This window comes from Podarcis bocagei, assembly GCF_964188305.1.
Source record: "Podarcis bocagei genome assembly, chromosome: 1".
In the NCBI taxonomy this organism is placed as follows: domain Eukaryota; kingdom Metazoa; phylum Chordata; class Lepidosauria; order Squamata; family Lacertidae; genus Podarcis; species Podarcis bocagei.
In genome coordinates, this window is record NC_138125.1 from 46,206,628 (window position 1) to 46,228,949 (window position 22,322).

The window sequence follows — 22,322 nt, forward strand, 5'->3', positions numbered from 1 at the left end:
CCATTCCTTTTTCTTGCTGTGACTCCTTCATACTCCTAGAGCATCAGGGGTGGGGAGGTGGGAATCACTTATGGAAACAAGTACCCACAGTGTTGTTTGACTAACTGTTAATGAAAGTTGTTGAACTTTCGGGGGTGGGCATTTTTGAATAGTTTCAATTGTTGTGGGAAAGATGTTTGCTGTGGCAGAAGGCAGCTGCAGGTACTCTTTTTGTCTATTATTAACTGGGGGGGTGGAGAGAAGTTTTTCACTCCCTATGAGGGCAGCAGACTAACAATTTGATTTATGTGAATTTTATATAACTGTATTCTTTATCAGGTTACTTCCAGATGACAGGGACTGTTTGTTGAGAATTTGTTTGCAGAGAGATTAGATGACGTTGCATTAAGCAAGTGCTACCCCACACTTTCCAGGGTATTTTTTCATCACTTTCCTGGTTGCAAAATGCCCAGTCTTTTGGAGAAGCGGGTTTGTTGTGCAGGAAATTCAAATCCACATTAATTGTGCAACCTGAATATGCTGGTATGTGACTGAATCCCTGAAAATAGTGACAATGGGGGGGGACCCTCAAATCAATTTCCAATACAATAAAGCAATAAAAAAACTACAGTTGGAGTTACAGGATAGCTCAGTTGGTTTGAGCATCTTCTTCTTCTTCTTCTTCTTCTTCTTCTTCTTCTTCTTCTTCTTCAATCACTCATAGCCAATAATAATAATAATAAATAATAATAATAATAATTTATTATTTTATTTATATCCTGCCCTCCCCAGCCAAGCCGGGCTCAGAGCAGCTAACAACAGTAAAAATAGCACAGTTTACATAAAATCACAGTCAATTAATTGAAATACATTCTAAAATCAATTCAGAATCAAATTAATGGCAACCATTGGGCTAGAGTTCTATGAGGATTACAGAAGGAGAGAGGGGGTCAGACTGTACCTTGGCCAAGGCCTGGTGGAACAGCTCTGTCTTGCAGGCCTTGCAGAAAGATGTCAAGTCCCGCAGGGCCCTAGTCTCTTGTGACAGAGCATTCCACCTGATCGGGGCCACGGCCGAAAAAGCCCTGGCTCTGGTTGAGGCCAGCCTAACCTCCCTGTGGCCCGGGATCTCCAAGATGTTTTTATTTGAAGACCATAAGGTTCTCCGTGGGACATACCAGGAGAGGCGGTCCCATAGGTATGAGGGTCCTAGGCCATATAGGGCTTTAAAGGTTAAAACCAGCACCTTAAACCTGATCCTGTACTCCACCGGGAGCCAGTGCAGCTGGTATAGCACCGGGTGAATGTGATCCCACAGTGAGGACCCCGTAAGGAGTCTCGCTGTGGCATTCTGCACCCACTGGAGTTTCTGGGTCAGTCTCAAGGGCAGCCCCACGTAGAGTGAGTTACAATAATTAAGCCTGGAGGTGACCGTCACATGGATCACAGTGACTAGGTCAGGGCAAGAGCAGTAAGGAGCCAACTGCTTAGCTTGGTAGAGATGAAAAAATGCCACCTGTGTTATAGCTGCAATCTGCAACTCCATAGAAAGGGAGGTGTCGAAGATTACACCCAAACTCTTAACGGACGGTGCTGGCACAAATTGCGCCCCCGCAAGAGATGGGAGTTGCCCCCCCCATCCCATATCGTCCTGATCCAGCCAAAGGACCTCTGTCTTCAAAGGATTTAGCTTCAACCGGCTCCCATGTAACCATCCAGCCACAGCTTCCAAACATCTGATCAGTGTGTCTGGGGCCAAGTCAGGATGGCCGTCCATCAACAGATAGAGCCGGGTTTCATTAGCATACTGATGGCAGCCCAAACCAAAACTCCAGACAAGCTGGGCGAGGGGGCGCATACAAATGTTGAAAAGCATCAGGGAGAGTATCGCACCCTGAGGCACTTCACACACCAAGGGAGTGGCGTGGTGACAGTTCCCCCCCAAGCGCCACCCTCTGTCCCCGACCAGAGAGAAACAAATGCAGTCATTGAAGGACTGTGCCCTGAATCCCCATGTTGTCGAGGTGGTAGTCCAGAAGTTTGTGATCGACCATGTCGAAGGCCGCTAACAAGTCTAATAGATATAAGTGGCCCCAACCCGCCTTTATCCAGCTGCCTGCGGAGATCATCTGTTAGGGTGACCAGAGCCATCTTGGTCCCATGACCAGCGCGGAAGCCGGACTGGAATGGATCCAGAGCCCAGAAACCCACCAAGTTGTTCAGCAACCCAAGTAAGATTGTCTTCCATAAGTGATTGTGGAGGCCAATTCTGGATCCACATGTCCTTCTACAGGACATAGGTTTCTGAGCGGGAATTGATCATGGTGAGGGTTTGCCAAGTTTGCCTTCCTCTTAGTGCATTTATCCCTTTCGTCCTGAGTTCGAGTGTCTTCAGAACCCATGACACCTTTGCTAAAGGCTGTTCTCCAATCAGAGGGCTCACAGGCCAGTGTTTCCCAGTTGTCGGTGTTTATACAACATTTTTAAAGATTTGCCTTGAGTGGTTAAGAGCGGTAGACTCGTAATCTGGTGAACCAGGTTCGCGTCTCCGCTCCTCCACATGCAGCTGCTGGGTGACCTTGGGCCAGTCACACTTCTTTGAAGTCTCTCAGCCCCACTCACCTCACAGAGTGTTTATTGTGGGGGAGGAGGGGAAAGGAGAATGTTAGCCGCTTTGAGACTCCTTTGGGTAGTGATAAAGCAGGATATCAAATCCAAACTACTCCTCCTCCTCCTCCTCCTCCTCTTCTTCTTCTTCTGTTGACCACCAGCATTACACTTACCAATTTTAAGTTCGGAATAGGCTTCGAGCATAATGTTGATAACACCAGCGTTGCAGGTTCAATCCCTGTACGGGGCAGCTGTATATTCCTGCATTGCAGGGGGTTAGACTAGATGGTCGTTAAGGTCCCTTCCAACTCTACAATTATATGAACATAATATCATAACGACAAATGTAAAACAAAACAAAAAAATAAAACTGAACAAACAAAACAAAACACACCTACACTTGGACTGAGTAACTGTAGCAACTTTCTTGGAAGCTGTCCCAGTACTTTGAGTAATAAAAATTGTTTAACTGGCGCCAAGATGATAAGGAAGGTTGGTGCCAGGTGTGGGTGCCTGAAGACAGCATTCAAAAAACAGGGTGATTCCCAGTTCCTATTTTCAGTGGCCACTAGTGTTTGGCTACCATCCTTACCCTCTCTGCATGCCCTTGAAAGAATGCTACATTATGTTATTCAAAAAATTCCACACACTTGATCCTACAAATTAACAAAAACTCCCCCTTCAAATGTACCACATACTAACGGAGTGACAATTTTGTGGGACTAATTTGATCAGCCCTAGTTCTGATAGAGAGGTAAGCACTTTGTTACTTAAAATTGGACCGGTAACCAACGAGTGGGGGGGGGGGACGGGGACTGAATAATAATAAAAATGTTTGATTTCCCAGGTAGTGCTGTGTAATTAAATGTCAAGTCAATTTGACTTACGTAAACCTTTGACTGAAAAGAAGTTGATTGTCCAAATGCAGCCTAATAAGTTGTTCGTGTATGTGTGCGCGCGCACACAACTACTTCACCAATCCCGTCACACAAGTAACAAACAAGCCTGGAAGCTTCTGTAAACAACTAGTATTAAGACACCTTCAAAACAAGCCACAGTATGAAATCATCATATCCTTTTGCTTAGTATGGAAATTTTAGTTTGCTTGGAATCCTATCCATAGTTTCCTGGTTTTGACATAATGGGAAGTTATGGTTTGCTGCAACTACCTCTACTCATGTGGAGCAATGAAGCAGCACGCCCAACTCCCCAGAGACTGTGATCTACTCCCAGTATAACAAAACTGGCAGTGATCTACCCATTATCATTGGAGGGAGGAGGAGCGTGGGTGGGGTGGAGTGGGTGGGTGCAAGGGGAGGACTGACCAGGGTTGTTGAGCTTTTTCTTAGGGGGGAATGGCATAAACAACAACAAACGCACACAGAGCTAAAGCCAATCATCCTATCACCTATCACCATCAGCTAACGCCAAAGGACCACCCACTTGACGCGGAGGAACACAGCAGGGGGGCTGGGATGGAGACATTCAGGCCCCCGTTTTTTAAATCCCGCAATCAACCAGGATCCCGGAATCATGGTCGGCCAGTTGAACATGTCTGATATAAGAGATAAAAGCTTGTGAGCAGAGCAAGAATGTCTGACTAAGCAATTCTCACACACCCATAAATCTTAGCAAGCAGTTTTAACAGGGATTGTAATGCTCTATAAAATAACTCGTTTTGGGTGTCGATGATGCTGTTGTGCTCTTCTCCTGGCAGCAGACTTGACACCCTGATGAATGAAGCAAAAAATCCAGCCAAGCCCTCCTGATATGTTACAGCTGTTGGCTATTTGCAGTTTAGTAGCGCTGCAGAGAGCTTGCTGAGGAGACCATGCGTTTAAAAGGGACTCAAAAATAACTTAAACAAGGTTTTAATAACAAAACCAAAAACTCCTTATACATCAACAACAAACCAGACCCAACCACCAACCCATCCCCCAGGGTAATGAGGGAGCTAGATGCTGCTCCTTATATATTATGCCCAAATGCTGACACAGCTTAATTAACACAACCTAGCAGCCCCTGCTATGTTTCACAGCTGTAAGACTGGGTCTCGTTATTTGCCTTGGCCCTGGCCCTTAAAGACATACACAACTTGTGAAGCAATAATGAACCTTCACATTTTAAAGTGACCATTCAACAACAGCAGCATGATATCAATGCAAAATAAATATACAAATCAGCCAACTCACTCCTTGATTATATTTGCAAGCTGCTATGGGCTTCTTAAGAGTATTCTAAATTGCTGTTTTTAGTTTTTGTAAAGAAAGTTGCCCAGTGCTATTTTTCTAGAAAAAGAGGTGCCAGAACTCACCATAAATGCCTCCCTTGTTCTCTTATAATGGCAATGGCATCCACCTGAGAGGTGCCAGAACTGAGTTCAGGTGAGTTCCAGCTGGAAAAAAAGCCCTGGCATTGCCCATATTCCGTTACCCATCCCTCCTCCTCAAAATGGAATGGAATAGATATGTACCAAAACTGAAATTTTGTAGAAAATTGCACCAAGACTCTGGCAATTTATCTTAATGCTTATGGTTAAAAGAAGATGGCGAAATCATATTATAAAGAAATCACAGTCAAGGATTTCCACAAAATCTATAATGCAGTCATGACAGAGTATAGGTAAAAAGTGTTGGCTATATTTTTCAGAACCCATAGACAAGATTATGGCCCCTTAAATTAATCCTGAATAGCAACCACCTCCTGCTGTCTCCTCTTCTAATCAGTAAACATTACCTACAAAACATACATTGAAAGTATCACAATTTAATCACCCTTATTCTGACAAGCTACATGAGCAGCAGAATTCTATACACGTCCCATCCAAAGTGAGCCACACTCAGTTCAAGTAAGTAAGTAAGTCAGTAAGTAAAGAATTCCAGACAGAGTATTAAGGCATTGCTTATCAAAGAAAACAAAGCTTGAAGGATGCACTCTATGACTTTATTTCCTTCTAGAGTTCGACAGATTACTTATAAAGTTTTATTATTACCATTGCAGGCATGCAGAAATAATAATACTTTATTATCTCATTCCAATAGTAATTACCAGCCCAGAATATTAAAGTCCTCAGTAAAGGGGAGTAAATTACAAAAGAAATAAACAGAAACAGAGCACAAGTATATTCCATTATATTAAGAAACTAGTCTCTCCTACACTTTCAGTCATAAACACATAAACTAGTCTCTCCTGCACTTTCAGTCAGCCCTGAAATGGAAAACAATACATACATATTTTTGTCTAAATACAGTGGTACCTCAGGTTACATATGCTTCAGGTTACAGACTCCACTAACCCAGAAATAGTACCTCAAGTAAAGGACTTTGCTTCAGGATGAGAACAGAAATTGCACGGTGGTAGTGAGAAGCCCCATTGGCTAAAGTGGTACCTCAGGTTAAGAACAGTTTCAGGTTAAGAACTTAGCTCCGGAACGAATTAAGTTCTTAACCAGAGGTACCACTGTAACTAGATTTTTAAATAACTAAATAAGTGGAACACAACATTAATCTTTAAAGTTTAGACATGTTTTCTTACCTCCTTTGCATTAGAAAAGGATGCCAACATCATTTCAGTTGCATGTGGTCTGGGGCACAAATGGACAATTGGATGTTAGCACCTGGCAGCGTTACCTCTTATAAGAATATTTCAAACTAGCAAGTACTCAGTGTGTTTAATTATGACTGTCAGAGCCTCGCCCCTTTTCACATTTCAGTAACGTGAGGCTGCAGGAATGAGCAAATGACGACCAGATTGGATACAAGTTTCATCACATACTTCAGTGTTGCTGGCTGTTTTTTGTTTAACGAACACCTGGAACTGCGGAAGAGAGCTAGATCAGGTCTGCGGCATGGAGGGGGTGGGGGCACACACCACGATCTAGTTGGAATCACCTTCCCTGCTGCACCTGATATGTCAAGTCAAGTCACCTTTATTGGCATCCCATAAGAACATTCAGAATACATTCAGAATAGATAGGCCAGTGTGATCTCGTCGCCACCCCAACAGCACAGTCACCCTCCAAAGGGCAGAAGAGGTGAGCAATCCGCCTCATCTCTGTGGGTTTCCAGCAAGGGCAGGATCCTGTAGCATACTTCGGTGACAAAAAAATCAAATAGAAAAAGAAGAAGAAGAGGAGGAGGAGGAGTTTGGATTTGATACCCCGCTTTATCACTACCCGAAGGAGTCTCAAATCAGCTAACATTCTCCTTCCCCTTCCTCCCCCACAACAAACACTCTGTGAGGTGAGTGGGGCTGAGAGACTTCAAAGAAGTGTGACTGGCCCAAGGTCACCCAGCAGCTGCATGTGGCGGAGTGGAGACGCGAACCCGGTTCCCCAGATTACGAGACTACCGCTCTTAACCACTACACCACACTGGCTCTCCAGTGTGGAACTTAGCTACTGTCTTGGTGAGCTCCTGGTCTCTCCCCTGTAATAAGAGGCGCATAACCTCCATCTCTGGTTTCCATGTTGGAATACATAGATGGCGGAGATCATCATACATTTTACGTTTAAGGGCCATGTGAGCTAGAGTTTCCACCAGGTGGGCATCGCACGGGCAGATCCTATCTCCTTCTGCCAAACCCGCAAACTTACCCCAAAGGAGGTTAGAAGGATTTAGCCAGCGAAAAGGCCCTTCTTTCTTGCTGATTAAACAAAAATTGTAAATAATTAAGATTAAATTCCTGTGCCCAAGAGAGTCGAAAATAAAGGGGGGAGCATGTTTTTCCCCGTAGCTGAGATTAGTTCCTGGTGATCTATCTCCCACAGCCTAGTTTTTAACATGGTCTTGGCGACTGGGAAAGCCCAGGAGATCCTCTGAAAGCCCGAGTTGCCGTATCTTTGGTGCACCTGATATGCCCACTGGAAACTTCCACTTCCATTAAGGCACTGGGAGGTGGATTCCAAATGGGGCTGCAGTAGAGGCCCCAGTGTTAAAGCTGTACACCCCACCCCCGGCCCCACTCAAGCTCAGGGCAGCTCTTGCTGTCTCTAAAACGGAGGCACCAACTTCTCAAAAAGATTGCAGGAGCCCAACACAAGGTCCTGATGCCATGTGTTCGAAGTTGCACAGTGTCATGTGACATTGCAAAGAGCCAGGGTCAGAGCCAAACATGGTGGCAGCATGGCCCCAGTGGCTGGTGAGCCCCGTTCCTCTCCCTCCTCACACACACACAAGGGAAAGACAGGGGAAGCAGCCCATGGCCACAGGCAGAAGGAGGAGGAAGAGGAGGAGGAAGAGCTGCCAGCGGGGAGGGGGAAGTGTCTCAGTCCCTCAGAGTTGGCACCTATGCTCTAAAACAAAACAAGGAAACAACCACACCATGGCAAATTGTGGGATAAAGTTGGCCAAGTGAAGTCTTTCCGTATAGTTTCCTAATCCAGTGTGGGGATTTCTAAACATTTGATGACTGAAATACACTGTTCCTGGAAACCCTGGGATTACTGGCTGAGAGTGTTTTAAAGTGGTTTTTAGCTGTGTTTTTAATATTTTATCATTGTTGTGCCCACCACCCTAGGCTCCCTTGGGAAGAAGGGCAGGATGTAAATTGAATGAACAATTTTGTAATGCAGTTACAGGTGGCTTCAGTTTGTGAGAAGAGGGGTAGAAGGGACTGCTTAACACCTTCCTTCCCAGCTATTTGTTAACACCACCCCTCTGCCTACTCCCAAGAGATAAAATATACAGCACATGGGGAACCTGGGAAGGGTCCTTCACTCAACCTGAAACCACAGCTCCTCTAAAAGGTTGCTTTCTTTTAGGAATCAGACAAAAGCTTTCTACTAAGTCATGAAAGTATTTTGTTTGCAATATTCATCTAATTATTGTTTACTTACTTGCATGTCTCATTTTGTGATTTTATGTTTATGTTTTTATACTTTTAACCATTAAAAAATAATAATTTATGATCAAGAGAAGTATGGAAATGATTTGAATAAAATCTTACATCCTGAGACTCTCTTCCCTACCCCCAGCCCAGCCCACTGCTTCCATCAGGTATGTAAATTTGGCAGGCCTGGAAAATGGGAAAGAATGCCCAACCAGCAAAAAGGAAGCCAAGATTATTTACTTTTTAATCCGGTACATTGCAGATGTTGTAGCTTTTCACCACAATTATAGGGGAATGATTATGGCATCTTGAGTTGACAGTGTAATTGTTGTTTAACGTTTTGAAACAATATTAAATATGAAGTTCAAAAAGCAAGACAGAGATTCATGGTAATTCAAAGCACCTATTGTTCTTTTTTGCAATTTCAGCTTTCAAAATGACATTAGCAAACAAAATATTGGAGTGTGCCTGCTAAAAAATGGGCTTCAGGTAGCAGGTCACTTCACATGAGACAACCTTACACATACTTTGTGCCCAGTTCACCAGATTAGGAGACTACCGCTCTTAACCACTACACCACACTTGTCAGATTTCAGACCGATGGGTACAGGTGTGTGACCTTACGCTAAGCCCCTTTAAAGTTTATTTGAGAGAGAATGATTTATCTCACATTTTGCCTTTGTCCTCTAAGAAGCTGCCTTCGGGCAGAGGTAGATTTAGGGCAGCGTGAATGGTTCCACTGCAATGGGTACCAAGCCAAAAGGATGCTGCAGGGTGTCACAATTGTGATGGAGTGAACTGAGGAGAACGGAAGGCAAGGGGACAAATTTTGGCCTCACGCAGGGTGCCACTGAAATTTGAAAAAACAAAGTCAACCCTTGCCTGGGGCAGCATGAGTTTTGTCAGTCTGTTGAAATTTGAAAGGATATGCTAATGTAGTGCTTGCGCACAATGCATGGCGAGGCCCCGGAAATAAACACATGAACACATGTATATTGGGTTAATGGGATAAATAAGGCCACAACTTTATTGGTTACAGATGTGAGCGGTTTGGCTTAGGCAATTGGGTGAAGCAAGACTAACCTGACTCCTGCCCATCTCTTTAAGGGTCAACAACCGGAAGGGTCAGCATCAAATGAGCCCCCCCCCCGTCACCGTTGGGGTTGTGCCATGACCCTAGCCTACACCCAGGCTTCAGATAGGGACCACACACCCCGGATCCCTTTAACGGGATACCCTTAACGTGGAGGGGCAGGCGGAGGCAACAACCTCCCCTCCCATAATAAGGCTTACCCAATGCCTAACCTTATAAAGTTGTGACAGTTCCTCTTAGGTAGGCGAAAACCAAATGGCTAGTGCCAATTACGCCATGTGGAAAAATTCCTACCTGGCCCCGACAGCCAGGCAACCAACATAAGTCGTAGCAAGGCTATAGTCAAACCACTCAAGAAAAGAGGGTGGGTGGTCTGGGAGATCCCACGGCTGGAAGTAGAAGGAGGCTGCTTCCCTGGCCACACCAATATTCAAACGGGCGTAGCCACGCCCCAGGCAAGCCATGATTGGCCGGACAGAATATGATGTGGCCGGAGATCCTGCTAATGAGGGCGGTTTACCTCCACCCACTCCAGGGTCGCTGTGGGGACCCAGATCCTGCCCGCAAAGCAGCCCCTCCTAAAACGGGGAGCTGTCCCATAAAACTGGGGAGGGGGTGACAGAATCACAGCTAACATATATGCACGCAACAAAGAACACAATCATAGGGTCAAACAGATTGCAGTGCTACTCACACACCTGCAAACAACAACAACAACAACAAGGAGTTTGACATTAAATGCAGCTACTGCTAGGGCCAGAAGAGGATAGGGTGGTGGTGAGTGAAACTAAGGCTGTGTACACATTACCATGTACTATTCTGGCTCCAGATGCTTGTATCTGTGTACACATGGCATTGGCCATAAAAGAGAGTGAGCTGGCAAAGAACAATGGGAAATGGACAGAGTTCAGATACATTGCTTCAGTGCATAGCTGTCAACATTTCCCTTTTTTAAAGGGAAATTCCCTTATTCCGAATAGGATTCCTTGCAAGAAAAGGGGAAAGTTGACAGCTATGCTTCAGTGTTACTCCCCAAAGCACGGTGGTTGAAGAGAGAACGCCATGTCCTCATTGGAAGCTGGAGCTATCAGTCTCAAAACCACATCCCTTTCTCTCCCTCCTCTATGCCTAGCATTGTTCATTTTACAGAGGTTGTTGCAAGGGGTCTGTGTCGCTCCAAATATCTGTAGCTTCATAAGTGGGTCATTTTGCATCTGTCTGCTTCAGAGACGCACCACTACACTATGGGCAAGGTCCAAATCTACCCAATTTTATTTGCCTGAAGTGAATTCACACCTCTATTCATTTTACTTCTGCCAAACCAGCATGAATATGGGTGTGAATTCACATGTATGGGGTCAATAGAAGTTTCACAATCACTTACCTGAGAGATAGTTGGCAGGAATCAGCAGCCGTGTTAAAAACAATTTCCCTTTCTTGCCTTCTCCCATTTACTGAGCATCACCCAGCTGATTTATTCTTAGTCACAGATCTCCAAAGATGTGCAATATTCAGAGCGGAGGGGAGAAGCGTTTACACGCAACTCTGGAAAAGAAACTCAAGAAGGGCAGTCAACTGTGAGTAAGGTGGAAGGAGGAGACCAAACTTTTCATGCCACCATGTGACTCCTGTACTCAGGGAAAGGAACAACAGCAAAACAACCATAGGAAAACATCAGATATTGCATGAGTCCCACCAAGCCCTTGCAGCTGCAACTGGAGGAATCCTCCCACACTGAAGTCAAGGTAAATTACTTGGAGTAACAACTACTTAAGACAGAAAAGATCTAAGAACCTGAACATCATCCTATAACACAATTATTGTGTAACATTATTGTGTAATATCTTCTCCAGGGGCCGTTTGTCTCACCTGCACTCCACATCAAATTTCTCCATTTCAAACATCTTTATGCTGGCTTTCATCAGATAAGATTTCAGGGTGGTATACAACCAGGGTGTCAGGTGGCAGAGGAAACAACTTCCACAGCAGGTTGCCAGGGACGGATAAGACAAGAAAAAGTCCTTACAACCTGCTTTTTATTCAGTATATACAGAGAGAGGCTTAGAACGCGGCCTCTTGGAATAATGGTGTTGTCTCGAGTGAATCTCCACCCCACCCCCGTCTCTTCAACTTTCTCATTCATCAAGCTCAACTTCTCTACTACGGGTGCTGAGAAGTTCCCTCTGTCTTTGAGCTCTTTGTTCTCCTACTTTCAAGGCTCGCTGGGTTCTTGGAGGTGGGGTCTGGGATGCTTTCTAAAGACACTGTGTCCATCAGCTGTCACCTCCCTGGTGCTTCCTCTCCTCCTCCTCTCCCATTATTTCCCAACTTTCCCCCTCTGCCTCTGAACAGTGAGTGCCATCAGACCCCTGTTGTAATTCTAAACTGTCTCCCTCTTCTCTGGAAGGGTCATGTCAGGGAACTGCCATCAGCTCAGAGGCGAGAGGTGGAAAGGCAGTTGTGTTATAGGGAACCTCCGAAGATCTTGCGAAGCAGTTCCTCCTCTGGCGAGGAGGAAAGCCCTGCCTCCAAGTGGGGAGGAGGTGCAGGGACCAGGACATGCTAGGGAGAGCCTCAACATTGAGCCTGAGCAAAGCGGAGGGGAGGGAAGTACCCCTTTGCCAGCGCCCACTCTGCGCAGTAGGTTTCGGCACAGAGAGTGGAGGAGAAGGACGGGGGTCACATGGCTGTTATGCTGGGGGAGGTACAAGAACCGGCCATGCCCAGATTCTGCCAGCGACTGAGCCAGACATGAACTTGCGACGCTCCTCACTGCAAATAGTTTGCACTAATAATAAAGCTGGAAAAGACAGGTCAGAGTCTTGCCTGTTTGCTCTCAAGCAACCACACCACCACCTGACAGGTCAGGCTGGGGAGGCAGTCTCCACCATTCCTCCTCTGCCCAGTCCCTGACACAGGGTGAATCATAGCACATATTGACTACCATCTGGGCTGTGATGCATGTGTCATAGCAGCAGTCAGCATCTAAGAAGATGGAGGAGGTGGAGAGGGCAGAGAGTGAAGAAATAACTTTGAGCGAAGGTACACACCATCTCCGTGGGTGAAGACATGAGGAATAAAGGGTGGAATGAACTAGACACAGCAACTTTCTGGGATTAAAAAATTGACCACAATTTTTTTGATTACTGATGTAGATAAGCTTAGGCACTGGGTGTGTATCCATTATTAGCCTCCCGGGGGAAGGCTGAGGTTAGGTCAGGGTCAAGCCTGGGTTATGTGCAGTGGTGAACCTACATTTCTGGGGTCCTGAAGCTTGAGGGGCCCTTCGCAACCAGCAATGAAGTCTGGGTAACCACTGTTATCTTCTTCCATGGGGTTGCGTACAACAACCATTACAACATCTGTGCTACTGACTCTCAAACTTTGGAACTTTGGGACTGTTGAAATATATTCAGCAAACTGGGAGGCGCAGAAAACAGAATCAGAATTCAAAATGACCTCAACAGATTGGAGAACTGGGTGCAAGCTAACAAAATGAATTTCATTAGGGACAAAGGTGAGATTCTGCACTTAGGCAGGAAGAACCAGATGCACAAATATAGGGTGGGGGACACCTGACTTGTACATGTGAAAAGGATCTAGGGGTCTTGGTGGACCACAAGCTTAACAACAGCGTGATGCAGCAGCAAAAAAAGGCTAATGCTATTCTAGGCTGCATCAACAGAAATATGGTGTCGAGGTCAAGGGAATTAGTAGTACCATGCTATTCTGCCTTAGTCAGAGCACACTTGGAATACTGTGTCCAATTCTGGGCACCACAATTTAGGAAGGATGTTGACAAGCTGGAACGTGTGCAGAGGAGGGCAACCAAGATGATCAAGGGTCTGGAAACAGACTTATGAGGCGCTCTTGAAGGAGCTGGGTATGTTTAGCCTGGAAAAAAGGAGGCTGAGAGGAGATATGACAGCCATATTTTATCTTAAGGGCTGACACATGGAAGAGGGAGCATGCTTGTTTTCTCCTGCTATGGAGGCTAGGACTCAAACCAATGGCTTCAAGTTGCAGGAAAGGAGAGTCTGACTAAACATTCAGAAAAAACTTTCTGACAGTAAGAGCTGTTTAGCAATGGAACAGACTCCCATGAGAGGTGGTGGACTCTTCTTCCTTGGAAGTTTTTAAGCAGAGGTTGGATGGCCATCGGCTGTGGACGCTTTAGCTTAGATTCCTGCATTGCAGGAGGTTCAATTAGATGACCCTTGGGGTCCCTTCCAACACTAAGATTCTATGATTCAGCAAAAAATTAATAGTTGTGTAAAAGAAAGAACTGTGAGTAGAAGGGGGACCTTCTGTACCAGAAAGTGGGTGTGGATAGTGCAGCTGAATGGGGCACAGCTGTGGACAGCCTGAGGAAGTAGCATCTAACAGGGGCCTGCCTATAAAAATCAAATCTAGAGTGAGAGATTAGGGTAATGTCCACTTCTTCTAGGAACTCTTAGGATAGTTTTGTGGGTGAGCTGAGATTTGGGACCTTGGGTGAGTTTGGACCTTGGGTAAGAACCGGGAGGCCGCATGGGAGAGTGCGTCAGAAGCAAAATGAACTGATATTGATTTATATATATTAGTAGCTTTGTATTAATCTAACATTTTTATATGTAACTGTATCTTTGCATGGTATTGTTTTAGTTGTATTGTTGCTTCAGATTTCTGTACGCCACTTAGATATATTTTAAATATTTTAAGCAGTATGGAATGCAAATAATCATCATTTTTCCCCATCAGATTTTCCCAACTTAGTGCCCTCCAAAGATTTTGAACAATATATCCCATTAGTTTCAGCTATAATAGCCAGTGGTGGGGCATGATAGGAGTTTTGATTTTAAACTTCTAGAAAGTGCTATGCTGAGGAAGACTGAAATAAAACAGCAGTATCAACACCATAGTGAAACAGGTATAGCCACAACATATGCCAAGGCATTACAGTCGTACCTTGGTTTTCTAACAACTTAGTTCTTGAATGTTTTGGCTCCTGAATGCCGCAAACGCGTAAGTGACTGTTCTGGCTTGTGAACTATTTTTGGAAGCCAAATGTCTGATGGGGCTTCTGCAGGTTTCCACTTGGCTGCAGGAGCTTCCTGCAGCTAATCAGAAGCCGCACTTTGGTTTCCACACGTTTTGGAAGTCAAATGGACTTCCAGAACGGATTCCATTCAACTTCCAAGGTACGACTGTATCTATCTTAAAATGTCTGTGTTCAAAATATTGTTTTGACTTGCTGATAAATAAATTTTTTCCACCGCTGAAAAATGAACAAGAAAAAGGGCCCACCCTTGTAGTTACAGCATTTAAAATCTAACAGGTTGCCATGCTCAAATACAGGGTCCAAAAGTAAACCAGTGTCAATAGGTAAAGCTTTTGCCATAATTGTATTTCTATGTATGGCCCAAACATCTTTAAAAACTGCCTCTTCGCTACAGATTCTCTTGGGTCTTAAGTTCAGTGGAGGGACCTTCTTGGTGGTTTCACTGCCCTCATCAGTTCAGGTGGTGGAGGCCCAGGAGAGCCAAACTACAAGAAAGAAGATTCCACCTAAACATTAGGAAGAACTTCCTGACAGTAAGAGCTGTTCGACAGTGGAATTTGCTGCCAAGGAGTGTGGTGGAGTCTCCTTCTTTGGAGGTCTTTAAGCAGAGGCTTGACAACCATATGTCAGGAGTGCTCTGATGGTGTTTCCTGCTTGGCAGGGGGTTGGACTCGATGGCCCTTGTGGTCTCTTCCAACTCTATGATTCTATGATTCTATGATTCTGCAGCAGCCGCTAAATTATGGCATTCTCTCCTTACAGAGTTGTGTCAGGTACCTTCATTTTGCAGCTTTTATCATGTATTGAAGACACACCTCTTTAGCCTAGACTTTGACGCTTGATCCTCATAGCTATCAGTATTTATTTAGGAACCACTTCAATTGTGATTGTAATTTGTTTTAAACTGTTTTTAATATTGTGTTTTAGATTGCTGGTTTACTCAGGCATTTAAATCCACTGAATTAAGCATGTACAGTATAAACTCTCTCCCCAAATCCCATGATTACTAGGTGTTAGGACTCCAGTTCCCGGATTGATAACACAGTGAGTGTAGTTAATTAAAAAGGACGATTTATTGTCAAAACAAACAGATAGCTCTGGACGGCTTTACACAGTCTCCACCATCATCAATCAAGATGACCCTTCTGAAGACTACTTCCGGTGAGACCAGAAGCAACTGAACTTTCGCTCCATACATCTTTTGTTTTGCTTCCTATCTTGCAGCCCTCCCATTCGTTGAGACCTCAGACTGAGTGGGTCAGCTCCCTCCTCTTCTCCATTCTCAGAGAGGATGTCTCTTAGCTCTTTCCCGCCTGTTTGTACTTCCGGCGAGCTTTGACTGAGTTCTGGCTTGCTCTCCACAATTCCCTTATTGGCCAGCATTCCAAGGGGCGGGGGAGTTGGCGCTAACCGATGCTCATCCTGCATGGCAGTTAACCTTCTCTGTTCCTGGCTGCATCCTTCAGTTGGCAGCAACTGGAAGCTGGCTGATTCCTGACACTAGGTGAAGTTGCCAAATTGTGATTAGATAGTATTGCACAAAATGGCGTGGGGGTGATTAATAAATTTAAAGTGCTGCATACTTCACTTGGATGCATTTTAAATGTAGCAGTCTTGCAGTGCTGAGTATGGGGAGATTTGCACATTTTTAGCAGAATTCATGTATGGTAGTGGTTCAACCTGTGTCTTAGCTTTCTGCAAAGAATGCTAATGAGCATGATACAGTGGTACCTCGGGTTACATACGCTTCAGGTTAAAGACTCCGCTAACCCAAAAATATTACCTCAGGTTAAGAACTTTGCTTCAGGATGAGAACAGAAATCACACAGCAGCGGCGCGGTGGCAGCAGGAGGCCCCATTAGCTAAAGTGGTGCTTCAGGTTAAGAACAGTTTCAGGTTAAGAATGAACCTCCAGAACAAATTAAGTACTTAACCCAAGGTACCACTGTAAAAGAATAACCTAGGATGCAGCAGCGTCCGATGATGGGGGTCAGATTAAATATGGAGGAAACCAATTGTCTAATCCCCATACTCTTGCTTTCCATTTCACCAACAAGTTCTGAATTGTGAAGATAGGCAAGTCTTTTTTTAGAGTTAACAAAAGCAGGTTACTTAAATGTTTCTTTCCAGATTTGTTTTATTTAAATTTTTATTTTGTCCCATTATGAAAGTCTGGGCTGAAAAGCTATAGCAAAGATCTGCAGAACAGGTTTTTAACCCACCTTGGTTGATTTTGCCCTAATTCAGAAAGGCCCAAACAAAAAATTCTTCCAAAATTGGGGAAACATTGTTGGAGTAATTGAGCACAAGAAGGGGTTAATTTCCTTCATGAGTGTAACTGAGGTCATGGATGAGCTAAACACAGGTGCAATGTTAATAAAGCCAGTTACTATAGTAAAGGCCCAGTGCACCAACTATATCTTGTGATTAATGCATGCCAACTCAGTGTGTCAATCTGTAGTTAGTCTATCTGTCTCTTAGTCAGTTAGCCAATCAGTAGTAATTGCCCAGTGTTATGTCTTGAATTGCTGAACTTATTTAGAGCAACAGATATTCTTTGTACTGTACTTGTATGTATCAATCAATATATATGTATCTGAAAAAGCCTACAAGCTGTATATACAAGCTGTGTCCAGAACTGTATTATTGAGTCTTATCTTCTGCAACAGTAAACTATCTGAAACTTTATCAGATTTTGTGTGGTGACTGGTACTGGGAGCAACCAGTACTATGTTGGTATCTCACCTAGGATCCTCAACAGGTATCAGCTGAAGGGAGTTCCCTTCAAAAATAAAATCTATTCATACTTTCCTTGCCTGGAGCGTAACATTGGCTACTGATTTTGATAAAGCCAGACCTGCAACTGCTCTTAATATTACAGTGATAATTATCTTGGGTGGAGAGCCAGTTGCTCCTGTTTTATCCCGCTTGTTCAAAGCATAGCAGTGATTCCATGTGGCTGACTGGCAATGAAGAGTTTCTATTTCAGGCTGAATTACTGTCGTAGAATAATATTATTAAATATGAGCAAAGAGTCTGCACTGGGGAAGCAGGTGCTAACTAGCTATTGCGATAAACCAGCTAGCCATGGCTTACAGCAGAAACAAAACAATAGTCCAGTTACATTTTTAAGGCTAAGAAACACATTATTGAATAAGCTTTCATAAATTATAAATAATGATCTGGTGAAGTGGAATCCAGTGCAAAATAACTTATGCCATAATAAAACTGTTTGCACCATGGTGTCTGACAAATTATCCAGACATGTTTAGTTGGATTAAGCTAGGGACACCATGTCAAATTTAAACCAGATAAACAAGGAAATACCTGCAGAGGGAAAACTCTTATAGGTATGGAAATCAACTGACAACAAGCCAAGCCTGCAGCTAGTTGGGCAACCCAGCCCAGTCTGTGGAAAAAGAGGATATGGCCTAAGTGTCTACCCCTTATTCCAGACCCTCCAAGTGTCCCTATTTTCCATGGAAATCTCTGATTTAGAGAAGCCATCCTGGTTTCTGATTTGATCCCAGAATGTCCTGCTTTTCCCTCGAATGTCCCTGTTTTCATTGGAGAAATGTTGGAGGGTATGGAGTTATCCAGCCCCAGAGCTGTCTGAAGGCAATCCTGTCTAGGGATATTTGTTTAAATGTTTAGTGTTTTGTTATGCTGGAAGCTGCCCAAAATGTTGGGGCAACCCAATAAGATGTGTGGGGTATAAATAGTATAATTATCATTATGGAATGGGACGTCCCTATTTTCATTGTAGAAATGTTGGAGGGTATGTTATTCTAAGCCTCAACTTCAAGGTGAGTAGAAAGGCTTTCATGCCCTCCAACATTCCTCAGATGAAACTAGGGACATTTCTTACTCCCCCCCCCAAAAAAAATCTGACTCCACTCAAGCCACCCCCCATTTTTTGGTTGTCACCCCACCCCTGCAGAGCATTTCGTATCAGAAGGGTGAGTGCGGCCACCATTACACCAACAGGACTCAGTGCATACACCCTCCATGTCCTGAGAAAACCCCTTTCTCTTCTCTTCTAGATTTACCAAAAGCATAACATACACCAATAATATTTTTTTGGAAAGTGGTAAGATTAGATGCAGACACACAAGATTAGGGACATGGGTGGCGCTGTGGGTTAAACCACTGAGCCTAGGACTTGCTGATCAGAAGGTTGGCAATTCAAATACGCATGATGGGGTGAGCTCCCGTTGCTTGGTCCCAGCTCCTGCCAACCTAGCAGTTCAAAAGCACGTCAAAGTGCAAGTAGATAAATAGGTACCGCTCCAGCGGGAAGGTAAACAGCGTTTCCATGCGCTGCTCTGGTTCACCAGAAGTGGCTTAGTCATGCTGGCCACATGACCTGGAAGCTGTACGCCGGCTCCCTTGGCCAAATAAAGTGAGATGAGCACTGCAACCCCAGAGTCGGCCATGACTGGACCTCATGGTCAGGGGTCCCTTTACCTTTTTAAGATCAGATGCAGACACACAAAGTTGGTGTGGGGTTTTTTTAAAAAAGACTCCTTGCACTCAACCCCACTCCCCCTTTCTTCCTGCCCAGAGTGGCCCTGCCCTCTGCTCACCCCTCAGAGCCGGTGTGTCATGTGGGGCTGGGCCTTGGTGATGGCAGCTTCTCCTCCTCCTCGCCCCCTCTCCAGCAGCTGCTATGAGCTGCCCAAGGGAAGAAACTGGCAGCAGCCGCCATGGAAAGACAACAGGGTGCTACCAGCTCATCCTTTCCCCTGATCTCAGCAGCCAGGGGCAGCACTGGTGGGGGAAATAGGGACATTCCAGGATCAATGAGCAATTCCTGTCTTTCCCCCAGAGTTCCTGCCTATTTCTCACCTTGCCCATGCTAGTGTAAAAAGGACTGGAAACTGGCCATCTTGTTTGCTTAACAAAAGGGTGAAAGACTTGAGACAGCAGACCTGGCTATCTTTCTTCTTTCTGCCTTCAAATATCCTTAGCTTGTGTAGATGGCTCCCATTGAGGAGTTGAGTATCCTCAAATCAGAAACAGGGACAGCTTCTGTAAATCCAGGACTGCCCCTGGAAAACAGGGACACTTGGAGAGTCTGCAATTTAATATCCTAAAAGTAAGTGAGTGTTGTGAGAGAGAGAGAGGGAGTGGGCAGTTGTGTGTGTAAGGACAAGGGCCAATCTCTTTTTTTTAAAAAAAATATATATAATAATTTTTATTAAATTTTCCATTTTAACAATCCAATCAAATCACATTAAGTATTCCAAATTATACAAATACATATCATATAGTCCAAATATTCTGCCAAATTATAAATTTTTGTTGGAGCTTCCCATGCTTCAAGTTCAGTGGGGTTCCAATCATCTTATGTTTCTACTGCCTTGAGTTTCCAATAGTTCCTTCTTTAAATCTTCCTGTTGTTATCCTTCCTTCTTTCGTGGCCTCTGAGCTGTTTCCTCAGGCGAGTTGAAATAAACAATAATGTGCCTCTGTGTGAAATTTGTATGACTCTCCCTTTTTTTTCCTTTTTTTTGGCAGCTGGTAAGTCTGTTGTTTGCAGAATGTCCTCACACGCTGGTGTTTATGCCAATTCAATCCAAAAGTCTTTCTGTGGTGGCAGATGCCATCTTCACTCATTTCCGATGAAATTAAATCTGGGCGTTTGCTCATTAATTTTCTCAGACAGGTTGCATCAAACATTAGTCTTTCTAGGGGAGATTTGCCAAATCGGACTTGAAGTACAGATATAATAACAAATTAAGTCTATTTATTCTGCAACTCGTCCTTAGGACAAGGGCCAATCGCAACATGATAGGGCAGCTGCTGAATGTGTTGCCTGCCCTGTTTGCATGTAACATGGGGTCAAGCAGTCTATTATTTTCTCTTTTTTGAAGCTATGTTTTTAAAGGATAAGGGTAGTAAGCTGCTAGGTTTTAAAGCATTACAATTTGATCATGTTTAAACTGTAGTTGCTGCATCACAGCAGCAGCAAAGGCAAACTCCACCTCCCGCTTTCCAGGGTCTTGTTCTGACCCGTCCTTATATTGTGCTGTGTGCCCTTGCTTTCCTGCAGCAGCAGCAAAGAGGTGCCTTTAGAGCAGCAAATGACTGCAGTCACGACTAATTTGGTACCCTGCTGGGTGAGGATAAACAAATCCTGTGCCCTTCTTGTTATGCCACGTATAACAATGGTCTATGTGTCCAGGGAACAATAACACAAAAGAAGAGGTATTCCCTAGTATTAAGGAAATCCACTTCAGTTTTAAACATATTACTTTTGTGTTTATATTGAGCCAGAATTAGTTCTACCTACTCTTCTGATGGACCTGCAAAATGCCATGGGTTCTGTGTTTTTAATTACTGCAATAAATCCATCAATAAAAAGATGTTTGCTTAGTGTTATTCTCTTGCTTTTCCTGTCCTTCCACTAGTAGACAAGTGACATGATATCCTCGTCCCATTTACTGGGTGGCATAGTTTTGTTGTGAGCAAATAGCTGTACATGTGCTCAATGCTTCTTTTTCAAAGCTAAGATGTACACACAGTGGTTTAAAAAATGGGAAAAGGAAGTTTTACAAAATGCCAAGGTACCTATGCAAGAAAACAGGGTATCTTTGCTAAGGTGAATCACAAAAAGTCTACTTGAGTGGTCCTCTTGTACAAAAATGGTGCAGGAGGAGGATTAATCATCAGTCTCTTAAAAAAAATTGGCTAGTAGGTTAAGAACTTAATTTGTTCTGGAGGTCCGTTCTTAACCTGAAACTGTTCTTAACCTGAGGTACCACTTTAGCTAATGGGGCCTCCCGCTGCTGCCGTGCTGCCACTGCACGATTTCTGTTCTCATCCTGAAGCAAAGTTCTTAACCCGAGGTACTATTTCTGGGTTAGCGGAGTCTGTAACCTGAAGTGCCTGTAACCCGAGGTACCATTGTACACATGAAGGAGAAGGATTGGTTTTGCCTTTCATAAATGATGCCATAAGCATGTTAGCCTCCTTTGATCCTGGCACAAAATTCCCCTCAGCTATGCTTACTGGAAGAAACAAGACACTCACCCATACACAGGGATTAATGAATTACAGTGCACTCCAACATCTTTAGTTACAAATTGTACTCAATGCAAATTACTTCCAAGTAGGTGTGCATAGGGATTGTACCATCAATCTCTTCCAGCTCAATTCTGTGTCAAGGGTGGCTGTCTATCAGCTGCGTTTGGTACGCCGGCTGAAACCCTACCTGCCTGCTCACTGCCTCACCAGAGTGGTGCATGCTCTCGTTATCTCCCACTTGGACTACTACAATGTGCTCTATGTGCGACTACCTTTGAAGGTGACTTGGAAACTACAATTAATCCAGAATGTGGCTGCCAGACTAGTGACGGAGAGCAACCACTGGGAGCATATAACACCCGTCCAAAAGGATCTACACTGGCTCCCAGTACATTTCTGAACACAATTCAAAGTGTTAGTGCTGACCTTTAAAGCCCTAAATGGCCTCGGTCCAGTATACCTGAAGGAGCATCTTAACCCCCATTGTTCAGCCCAGACACTGAGGTCCAGCACTGAGGGCCTTCTGGTGGTTCCCTTACTGCAAGAAGTTACAGGGAACTAGACAGAGGGTCTTATTGATAGTGCACCAGTCCTGTGGATCACCCTCCAATCAGATGTCAAGGAGATAAATAACTATACAACTTTTAGAAGAAATCTGAAGGCAGCCCTATAAGTTCTTAATGTGTGATGTTTTATTATGCTTTTATATTTGCTGGAAGCCATCCTGATGGGCAGGGTACA

General features: G+C 44.3%; 1 protein-coding gene across 3 annotated transcripts in view; it reads right to left on the reverse strand.

Moving 5' to 3' along the window:
• Nucleotides 1-10,966, reverse strand: part of LOC308594862 (cytosolic phospholipase A2 epsilon-like) — an 85,434-nt gene extending 74,468 nt beyond the window's left edge. Inside the window, exon 1 of one of the 3 annotated variants that reach the window (XM_081208308.1) lies at nt 10,896-10,966. Coding sequence is in view for 1 of the 3 variants with exons in the window: in XM_081208306.1 (XP_081064432.1) it covers nt 6,124-6,156 (33 nt within the window). In the remaining 2 variants the exon portion in view is untranslated. Of the gene's footprint in view, nt 1-6,123; nt 6,248-10,895 lie in introns of those variants that run through there. The other 2 variants (XM_081208306.1, XM_081208309.1) reach the window with 2 other exon arrangements.
• Nucleotides 10,967-22,322: the final 11,356 nt, after the last annotated feature.